Raw genomic sequence first — 12,574 nt, 5'->3', positions numbered from 1 at the left:
GATGGATTGTACCAATCATAATCAAACAGCAAGACATACAGTAGCTTAGTGTCAAGGCCTACATGAATGTTACTTTATAACATTCATAAATAAGACATATGATCGAGGAGGAAGAGACCAAGTTGATAATTCTGGGGAATATCTACGACTAATGTCAACTAAATTTGCAAATATTGTGACTAAACAGACGTTCATTTAACTGAAAATCTTACTGATTATACTTTAAGTATTCCTGTTTGATTTAAAGCCAGAAAAAGACACATGGGTTTCCCATAGTGCATCCTGGTGCCACGTCTTCCCCAGGTAAGCGATGCACACGCACAAGTTAAAAGTTAGTGCTAAACACTGCTGTTAGGAATTTACGTTCCCCCTATCTGCCATCTTAATATTGTGTCAAAACTCACAATAACACACAACAATCATCACTCTGCTTGGCTCAGGCAGCTGAATGTTTTACAGCCTTTTAACTGGAAATTAAGTGTGTTCTCGTCATTAGTGCATTAGGGCTAATGGATATGGATCAGACTGTGATTTCAGTTCCAGGATCTCGCTCCCCAAAGACAAATTAGAAAACAACCTCTCTTTGAAAAGACGGAAGTGATGCTGGACTGCTTCTCTGGACATAACCACAGGAAATGTACAAATCATCAGCTGATTAATGAGCGATGTTCAGGTCTCATGGAGATCTCTGCACACAGCTCCAGTTTCCAAATGAAATTTAGAGCCAGGACTGATCGCACTTAGACCAGAGGATGGCAAACACTACATTATCAAGGTCAGACAGTTTTACAGTCCAAGCCCGAGGCTAATTCATTAGCTGTTAAGATAACAACACTTTTATTATTTAATGCACTGAAAAGCTCAAAGACGTCCGAATGTAGTGAAGAGCCCACACTGAGAGACGGTACAGGTGAGCAAGCGGTCCTCCCATCATCAAACAATCAACTTATAATGAGTGCAAACACAGATACCTGCCAGTTAGCGCTAACATAATCACCTGATTGTACACTCACCTAAAATGCTGGGGCACAGACTTCATGGACGGTACAATAAAGCGCACAGTAATACAGATTATTTGTCTGATATTTACATGAACAAATCCTCCAAAGGCTCCAACAGCACAAACACGGTCGGGAGGTGAAGTTCAGTGACTGAATTAGCTGAGGTGACACCTAGCAGACAGCTAGCAGCACCTACCTGTCTCTCTACCTGTTGACATACCGAACTATAACCTTAAGCATTTATATAATTGTATATAAGTGTGATTAGCATAAAAAACACCCTCTGTTGTCATGAATACAGAAATGTGTTATAGCAACCAAAAGCTTTTTTTAGCCTGGTTAAACATGTAAACATGTTTAATTCTGCTGTAAAGTTGAGAACATGGGACTCTATGGGGATTGACTCACTTTGGAGTCAGCCTCAAGTGGCCACTCAAGGAACTGCAGTTTTTCTGGCACTTGTTGCTGCTTTGTCAAGCAGTTTGTATGTCTTTTAGACAGAGGCTAGCTGAGCCACTTGTTTCCAGTCTCTATGCTAAGCTAAGACAACTTCCTGCTGGCTGCTTAATTTTTACTGTTCAAATTTGACAGCAGTAATCTCCTCTTGCCAATATTGTGTAAGAAAGCAAACCTTTCCCCCTAAATTATGGAGAAGCGGCAAAATGTTGCCGCTATTTTAAGCAATGCTAGAAGAGCGGCTCCAGTCATAGCGAGGCTGGGTCGTTGGAAGGTCCATGTTACAACCCAGTAAAAGTCGAGGGATAAGGGAGGCAACATAACGCACATGTACTCAGGCAAACAAGCTGTTTATTGTTGAACAACTCAAAGAACACACGATAAAGCTTTCTTTAACCAATGTGCAACAAAAAGAGGACTCAGGTGAGGCAGGGAACAAGAACATCTTTCTACCTCATTTCTTTTGCTCCGACTTGCTGCGTTAAAAGAAAACAAAATGGAATGAAATAAAATCCTTGTTGACGAACTTTAATCTTACCTGCTCAAACAAAAATACATAATAACAGCCACACATAAACCAGTGTGAAAATCACAAAGGGAATGACCTTAATGTGGTGCGAATATCAGAATGAGAAAAGAATACACAGACTAACACTAGTTCCCAAACAAAAACACATCGAGGGAACAGCCAGCAGGTGATTGGTGGAAGAAGCAGAAGGACAGAGGGACAGAGGGAGGTGGAACTGGGGAACACCGGATGACTGCCAAAGGAGGGCGGTACGGAGGCCCTGCCCAGAGGGAAATCCCTCTGAAGAAGCAGGTGACGTCGCCAAAAACAGGTGACGTCTCACATGGACCTATTGGACGGACGAGAGAGAAACTGCACCACAAAAAGAACAAAACAAACACACTGGAGCCCGAGGATCACAACAGTCCACAACAATAAAATCTGTTCTAGATTTAGTTATAGACCTTCATAGCTCAGAGGATGAATCCTAATGTCTTTGGGAACCCCCCTTTAACAGTTATTTTTTAAGGTGCTAGTGTGGCTGGAGACCCTTCTCCTCCTCGGTTTAGAGGTATTAACTGAAAAATTTATGCTGCTTCTATTTTTTGATTTTACAAAACATTGACACAAGCAAAGAAATGTTCTGTTCTATTTTTTTAAATCCCATTATTGTAAGAATTAAAACGGACTGTTGTTTCATCATCAACTTGCGTCTGAGCTGTCCTCTGATGAAGTGAGTAAAAACAAAGACACAAAAACTGGTTCAACACAAAGTTTTATTGACATTTAGACATCAGAGGTTTAATTGTTCTTTATGTTCTCATGAGGTGGAAAACAAAAAGTCACAAACATTTTGTCTTTAACAGATTGATACAACAGGAGTTCTGTAATAAAGAGTCTAAATACAGAAACATGGTGTGTTAGTTCAAACATAAATTAAAGCTTTAAAACAAACATGGCCGACGTCGCCTTCCTGTCACTGAGGGTGGAGGTTTAAATGAAGTGTAAAAAAACCTGGTGTCACAGTCAGCGTACAGAAGGAATACTGATACAGAATGATTCACTGTGATTAAAGAAAAAACAGGCTTTGTTCTCTTCAAGGCAAATATGAGACGGCACTTTGATAGGAACTAAAGACAAACGATGGCACTGAACACGTATTTATTGATTTCATTAGACGTTAAGGTCGACAGGTGAGAGAATCTATTGCTTTTGTAAACACTTCAGGTTTGATATGTGGAGAACAGCATCTTGTTGTTGATTTCAGCAAAGATAAAAGTTGTAATTCTTTTTTTCTGCTTATTTCATAAACACACTGAAACTTGAGGCCTCATAAAATTTAGTTTATCTGTGGATGAACTTTACAGCGAGCGTTACATTCACCAGAATCTATATTCTTATCGTGATGACTTCTGTATCTTGAATCTATGACTTATGTATGACTGTGACTGACTATACGAAGTAGACGTGGCCTCTTTGTTTCAAAATAAAAGCAGATGTGGAAGTTCCTTTAACCTGCATTCTTGCTTACAGCCAGCAGGGAGCGACTTATTCTCATTTACGGCAATTTATCACCTCAGTAAACATTTCCTGACGAGTTTATTGTCTCAATCTCTAGTTTCAAGTCTTCTTAAATACAGCCCGATGAAGAAAGATTATTTAGAATAAAATAGACATCACAAGTGTTAGCTCGTCACTAAGCGATTGCTAACCCCTCGCTCCTTCCCAGCTCAACCCTCTCGTCCAAATATGATCACGGCCGAAATGTCAAACTTGGAGCTACGTCCGCATCTTATAAACAGTCTATAGGACAGATTAAGAGAAAATGACATCATATTTGTAAGAAAAGGTCGAATTAAATACATTAATTACATTAATAAGTACTTTTATTTTTCAGGAGGCCTTTTTGTTAAAACTTGACATAATAACAGGAATCAGGCTCATGAAAGGTCTGATGGAGAACTCGGGAACATGAACTCACTGACTCTTTGAGTTTAGATCGGATGAATGAAGGACTGAATCTCAGCCAGTGATGATTCTGTAACAGCTGTGACATCGTGTGAAGGCAGTTTGGTGTTTCGCTCTGATAATCCCAGTCAGGCTTCACGGCTCAGGAGGAGGTTCTACGAGGTTCTGTGTGTAAGTACAGGCTGGAACCAAAACCAGGAGTGTTTCAGACGTAGCAGCAGAGCACCGCACTGAGCACGACTTTGGTCCAGGTAGTGTTTAAATCTCTGTCAAATATGTAACATTAAAAGAACAACATCTACTGGACATGAGGCTGTGACTGACCCGCCCACTCCTCCCAGAGCCCCGCCCCTCAGCCCGGGCAGGACTATCTGGCATCATTGAGCTGCCGGGCCACCGTCAGGATCTCCTTGGCTCCTTTGCTCAGCAGTAAGTTGGCCAGGTCGACCCCCAGCCGCTCGGCCCGGTCCTGGGCTGCACCGGAGATCTTGCTGGCTGTGACTCCCACTCGCTGGAGCCGCTCGTCCACCTCCTCCGAGCTCTGTCGCACACATTTAAAGTTTGGTTAAAGACTTCACACTGATCACACGTTTCCTCCGGTCTCTACTCTGTGCGCTCAGCTGTTACCGTTTCAGACGCAGCGACGCTCGTCTGCATGGTTTCCTTCAGACTGTCTGATCCGTCCAGGCTGTACACGGCCCCCGTCAGGTAGAGCTGGGACGGAAACATCAAACAGTTTCACCTTCATGTTTTATACTTTTACAGTGCGAGATGATCTTTATCCTTTTATTAAGTGTGTGTGTGTGTGTGTGTGTGTGTGTGTGTGTGTGTGTGTGTGTGTCAGAAGCAGGTATCTGTGTAGCAGTCTCACCTGGGAGTCCTTCACCTCCGTGTGTACAGCCACTGGAACACTGCAACCTCCCTCCTACAAACCACAGTTTAACACACAGTCACCTCCATATTCATACAGTGCGAGAGAGTGTGTGTGTGTGTGTGTGTGTGTGTGTGTGTGTGTGTGTGTGTGTGTGTGTGTGAATGTGTGTATGTGTGTGTGTGTGTGTGTGTGTGTGTACCAGGTGTCTGAGGAAGGCTCTCTCAGCTATGCAGCGCAGCACAGTGTCAGGGTGATGGAGGACAGACACCATCTCCAGGATGTCTTCATCTTTGGCTCGGACCTCCACCGCAAGAGCCCCCTGACAACACACACACATGTAGGGAGAACAAATCAACACACACACATGTAGGGAGAACAAATCAACACACACACCAGACTTGTAGCCACATCAAGGTAAACACACTCGTATGTGTCAGTCGTATATACAGCCGTCGTTCATACCTGTCCCACAGCGTACATACAGTCTTCAGGCCCCAGGATCTAGCAGAGGAACAGATCAGACAGTCAGATGATAAAATGTCCCCGCAGATTTCACAGAGTCGACTTTAGACGATTAAAACTGTACCTACCTGGCTGATCCGGTTCTCCCAGCCCATCCTCCTGAGGCCGGCAGCAGCCAGGATGATGGCGGCAAAGTCGTCCTTCTCATCCAGCTTCTTCAGACGTGTGTTGAGGTTCCCGCGCTGCAGACGACGGCTCAGGAAAACAACTGAGAGACCACTCTGTCTCACTAGCACCCTGAAAGCTTCTTAAACCTGTAAACTAACAGTTTGTGGGGCAGTGAAATCTAAACAACTCGCTCATTTTGCAGCCAGAGAGTCTTTAAAAAGATACAATATCTTTGAAGTCCAGGTGGGGGAATCTCTTCTTCAGCTGAGCGGCGCGGCGCAGCGAGCTGGTGCCGATCACACTGCACGAACACACAGAAGGAGGTCAGCTTATCCACACTTATGATGCGAAGGGAACACAAACACAACAGGTGGAAGGATCTGTGGGACTGCACCTGTTTTCTGGCAGAGTCTCCAGAGTTTTGTCTTTATGTTTCGGGTGTAGCACCACTGCATCATGGGGGTTTTCTCTCCTGACAGCAGCAGGAAGCAAACGACACTGAGTGGTTACAGCTGCTCAAATAACAACCACAATAAGCATCACAACAAGAACTAAAGCAGCCTGCAGGAGAGACAGTAAGTGAAGACATGTTCCACTTGTACTGAGCTCCAGGTCACGATCTTCACTCTGTGGCAAAATGATTTAAACTCAGCCTGTTCAAACTTTCTGAGGAGCTGAAACTGTCAGTAAGTGAAAATAAAGTCTTTAGAATGAAGCTGGAAACTTAAATAATAATCGAACTGCTGCATTAGAAGGTTTTTCTGACTGAAAGTTGACCTATTGACCCTTTAAAGCATCAAACAGTCTCCACACATAGAGAACATACACAGACACACTGAACACTGTGTGTGTGTGTGTGTGTGTGTGTGTGTGACTCACTTCAGCACGGCCCCGATGGTGAATCCTGGAGGCAGCGTGGTGGGAAGGTCTTTGAGCGAGTGAACGACCAGGTCGACCCTGAAGGGCACACAAGAGCACGGTCAGATGTACACGCTGCGTTCAAGGTCTCACGGTGTTTAATAAAACAGCCATTCAGCTTTACGTCTTCAAAGCCGCTTCAGAAGAGAAACAGCTGCTACATCTGAGGCTGCGGAGCGAGTCAGAGGGTTTCTCTGGGCACGAAGAGCTGCAGCGATTCATTGAAAGAATCCTAAACTATTTTAATAATCAATTAATAATCATTTTTCAAGCAGAAATGTCAAATATTTTCTGGTTCCAGCTTCTTCAATGTGACGATTTGCAGCTTTTCTTTGTCTTTTTGGACAATAAATGAAGAATCGTCAGGTTTTGGACAGTTAGTTGGACAAATTAAACCAATGAAGACGTGACTTTACATTTTAAAGACTAAAAGATGAATCTGCTTATTGAGAAAATAATCTGGAGTTTAATCGATAACTAAAACAACAGTTATTTTGAGTCCTAGATGAAGCTCTCATTGACGTCTCAGAGGATGTTGTGGATTATAAAAAGGCCTGGCGTGGGCTAAAAGCTGCATTTCATATAAAGTCAGACATTATTAAAGATGTTTCTGCTGTAAAAATGTTTTTAGTTTGAACAGTCGAGTGTGTAAAGACGGTTGGTGTCTGCTGGTGAAGCGATGGTGTGAAGCCTGCGTGCTGTCAGCCACAGATGACAGCGTCACACTCACTCGTTCCTCTCCAGAGCGTTCTCCAACTCTTTGGTGAACAAACTCTTCTCTCCGATCTGAAAACAAACAAACACATTTTCTCTCACTTTACATTGATCAAGTTAAACCTCAAATCAATCCTACAATGAGGAGCAAGCATGAAGTGACACTGAAGCCTGTGAGTTTTAGAGCTCAAGAGTTTGTTCTTTATCGTCCTCTTGAATGTTGGTGGAGGTCGACGTGTGTGTTCATAAAGTATATTTGCGTCATGACGAGCCTCACCTTCGATAAAGCTGTGTCCAGGATTTTGTCTCCGGTCGTCGTCATGCCGACTGAAAGAGAGAAAACACAAAAGAGGATTTTCAGGTGACAGGAAGCACCATCGAGCAGCCACACTTTTAACACAACACTGCTTCAGACGTGGAAACAACCTCTGTTAATGTGAAGGAATAATATTGTGTAAGTGACGACTGCATTTTGACTTAACGTGTCACATGAGTTGTTGAGTCCCTGCCCTCCTGGTGGAGCAGCATGGGCTGATTTTGTAAAAATAAACGTACGATGGCAGAGAATTATAATTGTTATTCTTTTAGAAAGACTTCACAGCCACTAGTTGCTAAAGTAATATTGGTTTAACACTCAAAGAAACCTTGTAGATCTCCTGCGTGCTAACAGAACTGGCTAATGCTCCTTTAGCTTAGCTGCAGCTCTCAACGTGACTGGACACGCAGTGATTTTCACTTCTGTTTAAAACTTTTCAGGGAACGATCAGTGAAAGAAATCAGTCAAAGGAGAGAAACATTTTGTCCCCACAGAAGATCAGAACTGATTCAACAGAGGCGAGAAAAACACACGCTGACTATTTGTCTCATTTGAAGGAAACAAGGTGAAAGGCGCCGAGGTGGCAGCCATGTTGGTGTTGATGACTTCTGTTACGTAAGACAGAGACGTCGCTCACTGAGCTCTTTCACATTAAAATACTGAATTGTACTTTACTAATGGGACTTTAGCAGACAAACAACATGTGTGTAAATCATGACAAATATAATTGGGATCAATAAGTTATTTGTCTTTTCATTTATGATCACATAACAAACACTCTCATATCAGTGAGTAACAGAAACATATATGTTGATACAGATATTTCTGTGACAGGCCCATATCGGCCTGATAATTTGATTGAACGGTTTATTGATGAGGCTCTAATGAAGACACAAGCTGCAGCTGAAACGCCTCTGACAGAAAATAAAGGCTGCGATGATTCTCACCTATTTCCAGGTCGACGTCACTGTACAGTTCTTTCAACATGTCGGCCACGCTGTCGGTCTGGATACGAGCCAGCTGGAACAGAAGAACACAGAAGAGATTCACTTTAGCAGCATTATAGCAGTAAAAATGTTTAAAAACACCACAGAGGCAGAGAGCATCAAATCAGTCTGACAGACTGGAGGAAGAACAGTTATCTTAAAAAAACATTGTTGAGTCACAACGTTGTTATCTGTGTGAGAAGAGCCTCAGACGTGTCGCTCTGCTGTATCTGAACCACCACGGAGGCAGCATCAGATAATTCAAGGACTGCGACTAACGATTATCAGTCTGTTGATTATTCTTTAAGATTAATCGATGAATCATTTAGTCTAATAATTCTCAAAATGTTTGGAAAAATGCTCATCGGAATTTCCCAGAGCCCAAAGAGACGTCTTTAAATGTCTTCTTTTATCAAATCAACAGTTAAAAACCAAAAATATTTTTTTTATTTACGTAAAAAAGCAGCAAAATGAGCAAATGTTTGACATTATAGCTTTAAAAATCACAGAAACTTAATCTGATCTAACTCTAATCTTAATTTATTATTAAAATATATGTTTTTCTTTCAATAGATTAACAGTTGCAGCTCTAGATAATTCACGTTTCACTGACACACTGAGGCTGTGTCGGGGTCATATTTAAATTTAAGCTACAACTTAAATAAATCACAAATATTTAAATCTGCAATGATGTAAAAGCCACACTGTCTAAATGTTTAAAATGTTAACCAAAGCACATTTAAAGTTAACCTCATGGTTTGAATGAAAGTAGGACTGTACCTGACTCTTGCGGGTTCCGATCCGGATGACCCGATTGACCTTTCCATTCCTGTTCTGCCGGGACAAAAGAGAAATCAGACAAAAGAGTTTAATCTCACTTTGTGCCGAAACACTTAAAGATATGTTACTGATGTCCTTCAATCGGCCTGAAACAGTAACAACCTCCTCTGTAACTACTTTATGAATGTGCTGAGGCGTTTTCTCTGCTCGCCTCACCCTGATGTACTTGTAAGGTCCTTCCTCCATAATTCTCAGTGTCCGCACTGAGCGTGTGCACTGTACAGGCTATTGTGTCCTCTGCCTGCCTGCTGTGTCTCGGTAAGGAGATGTGCTGAGGTCATATAGACTCAAGATACTGAACAGTGGTCTTTTTTACCGGATTACTCCTCCTCCTCCAGGACCTCCACCCCAAGATATCTCTGGTTCCCAGTGATAAGCAAGCCAATTCATGGAGTCCGTTATAAAGGCAGGGAGGGGCAGCTTAGATGGGTCTTGTGTTTGAGGTGTGGTCACAGGGTTTGTATTACATAGAGCGGTCTGTAGCAGTTCCTCCTCTGAATAGTATATATTTGTCACTGTGTGTCTTTGTTAAGTAGATACAAACCACATTAAACGTCAAAGAACATTTAAATGTGTACAAATCAAACTAATGTCCTTTTAAATCTGTGAGACCTGGCAAAAAATAATCATCTTGAAAAACAATGAATATCTGTATAAGTTACATCCTAAAAGAACAGTTTTGGACTGCATTTATATAGCGCTTTTCTAGTTTAAAGGAAAGTGTATTAAAGGACATGTATTTTAATGGCCATGCCTTGGAAGAGACACTGCAGGCTTGTGATTAGCTGATGGCTGAAATGCTTAGACTGGTCGGAAACAATAAGATGTTGGAAAAAAGGCATTTTGCCAGAATGAAATACAAAATAGCTCCACAATGAACCAAATTCTATTTAATAATATAAAACTAGTTTTATCTATATATTTAATTTCCCCTTTCTATAATTATTGGTTACTGTGTTCCACAAACAACGTTTTTACGTTTATTCTTTCTTGTGTCTATGTCAAAACTGCACTTAATCTATCAATTCAATGTTGGTTTGCTTATCGTCAAGTTATTTAATTATAAACAAGACTCATTACAGTTCTCAGTAGATTGCGCTCTTCCATTCGGCATTGATAAAGAGTGACACATAGCACTTAATCTGATAAACATTTATAACCTTGGTGTGTTTCGTAGACTCGTAGACAGATACATTATGGTCTCAAAACACACGTTAGGTTGATGGTCGCAGGCAATGACGCTCGGGTGGTAAAACTGTCGTTCAAGGATATAAAAGTTGAGAAAATACCAAACGTTTCTTCTTGAATGTAGGCCATTAAACATTCACCACTTGAAAAGTAAAACGATTTGATACATTATAAGGTGCCACTGGCTAACATTTTGGTTGCATTTCTTAGCATCTGAACAGGGAAACAATTTGGCTAAACCTTGTTGTAACGTTTTCAGCTTTCACAATTTTAAAATGAGATTCATCCAGTTTGATAAAGCAGTTTATTAACTTAGTAGGTGAACTGCCTGGTAAAAGCGGTACTTTGACTAAATGAACCCTTAAAAGTGACTATTCATTTACTTCTTCTAGTCTCAACGGCCAACGTTTGACAAAAACGTCATAGCTATTCAATCGTCCAATGGGAGAACAGATCGACGAAACAGACACAAAGATTATCCAATCACCGCGCTCCAAATGACGGCACATGCGGAAATGGCGCTCTCCACCTCCAACTAGCACTGAAGGTGCTTCATGCATGCTGCCAAACACCGGGTCAATTCTAGTAAAACTTACCGGAGAGCTTGCTTCCCCCGACATGTCACTGATCCAGCTCACTCTTTCGATAGCGTACGAATCAACAGCGAGTTTTTAGCAACGCAGAAGCCATTAAAAACACATGAAAACGTTGGAAATAGTCAGTGCTGCGCTTTCATAAAGCTTTACTATGAATGAACGCGGAACGCGTGATGTCATTGGACCGCCTAGAGGTCATTTCCTTGTTCCGTCTGTCAGTTTCCTCCTTCGAATTGAATGCAGAGAGTCTCCCGGTGAAATATAACTACATTACTACATTACGGCTCTAACATGTTGGATGCAAGGTTGTCTTTTTTATATGCTGTTAAGTCCTAATATTTATTCAAAGTGAAGAAAATTTGCAAGACTTACATGAAGACTGCTACTGAATAGGCTATATTGAGACTATTACAAGGATTAGGCCCATTTTAAAGCCTGTGTATTCTTTTCAGACGTGGCCTGATGATGTGGCCATACATACACACTATTGGTACTTCAACTTTGGACTTGAATGTCAAGTGCCACACCTGTAGCCACTACTTCAATAGGAAGATACCATAAAAAGGAGAAATTTAAACAGTATCTGGGCAGGGAAGTAGCCTAAATAGGATTGAGAACAGCACAATTTCTCTCGGGATATGCTCGAAAAAGGAGCAAAACCTAAGACAATCTCCTACATCCTCCTGCTGAATAAATAGAGCTGATGGTGTGCTTCCATAGCTGTCAAGCACAATAATGACATCTGGTGACCAAAAAAGGCAACTGCAACACTGATTTCTCTGTGAATATAATCACTTATAGATGACTTATTATGTTTAGGATTAATGATTAATGATTAGGTCACTCAATCAATCAATTAGACTTTATTTGAGAAACACTTTCATAGAATGCAACACAATGTGCTCCGTACATAATGACTCTCCTAACCCTATCCAACATGAAGAATCAATTGATAAAAGTCTTTGTAGTACTGTTCAGTAAAAACAAATAACAACAGACACAAACATGAATAAATACACAGATAAATAAATTGAAAAATCAATTAAAACCCAGACTAAAAATGTAAAATGAAATAAATAGAGTAATAGGTCACATAAAATAAAAAGGCAGACATATAAACAAAACTAGATTAAAAGCAAGACTAAAAGGTAAATTGATTTCTAATGATACATAAATAAAGCTCAATTAAAGGCCTTACTATAAATGCTATTAATGGAGAGTCTTTGTATCTCTGAACCTCAGTGCCAATAAACAAGGCCCCAGTTTTGTCCCAGTTGAGCTATTACTAATTTAATTTAATGTCTAAAATATTAATTCATTAGATAATTAACCATTAACTGCCACATCACTGATTACTACCATCGCTTCTTTAACACAGAAGAAAAGTAGATCAAAAAGAGACACACTCAAAAAATGTATTTAGCCTAAATGGTGACTTTAAGTATTTCAATTACATAGAAACATTTCCATCTAATTTTATTACATTCAATGTTCAATGTTCAATGTTCAAACACTGTGAGTCAGTGTAAATAAACTAAATAACTTAGACAGGTTTGAGTAAATTAAAGTAGTGCAAAGT

At 40.9% G+C, this 12,574-nt stretch overlaps 1 protein-coding gene across 1 annotated transcript; it reads right to left on the bottom strand.

Moving 5' to 3' along the window:
* Positions 1–2,722: 2,722 nt before the first annotated feature.
* LOC138604579 (porphobilinogen deaminase-like) lies at positions 2,723–11,124 on the bottom strand. The gene is made up of 14 exons (XM_069676523.1): positions 10,996–11,124; positions 9,152–9,205; positions 8,333–8,405; positions 7,347–7,396; positions 7,086–7,141; positions 6,317–6,394; positions 5,832–5,909; positions 5,663–5,738; positions 5,398–5,511; positions 5,270–5,308; positions 5,007–5,126; positions 4,805–4,858; positions 4,561–4,647; positions 2,723–4,474 (listed from the first exon to the last, which is right to left on the bottom strand). Exons 1-14 carry the CDS (start codon positions 11,017–11,019, stop codon positions 4,301–4,303), a joined length of 1,077 nt encoding a protein of 358 aa, XP_069532624.1. The 5' UTR covers positions 11,020–11,124; the 3' UTR covers positions 2,723–4,300.
* Between the last annotated feature and the right edge of the window lie 1,450 nt (positions 11,125–12,574).

Source organism: Semicossyphus pulcher, unplaced genomic scaffold, assembly GCF_022749685.1.
Source record: "Semicossyphus pulcher isolate SPU_LCO1_2020_fin unplaced genomic scaffold, fSemPul1.0.p SCAF_26, whole genome shotgun sequence".
Classification (NCBI taxonomy): Eukaryota; Metazoa; Chordata; class Actinopteri; order Labriformes; family Labridae; genus Semicossyphus; species Semicossyphus pulcher.
The sequence above is the reverse complement of the archived record's forward strand: the minus strand, read 5'-3'. Positions and strand labels throughout refer to the sequence as shown.

Coding starts and splice junctions, on each gene's coding strand:
- LOC138604579 (XM_069676523.1), bottom strand. CDS start 11,019: ATGTCGGGGGAAGCAAGCTCTCCG. Junction 7,142..7,346: donor TGGACACAGCTTTATCGAAG/GTGAGGCTCGTC, acceptor GTTTGTTTTCAG/ATCGGAGAGAAGAGTTTGTT. Junction 5,127..5,269: donor GTATGTACGCTGTGGGACAG/GTATGAACGACG, acceptor GTGTGTTGTCAG/GGGGCTCTTGCGGTGGAGGT.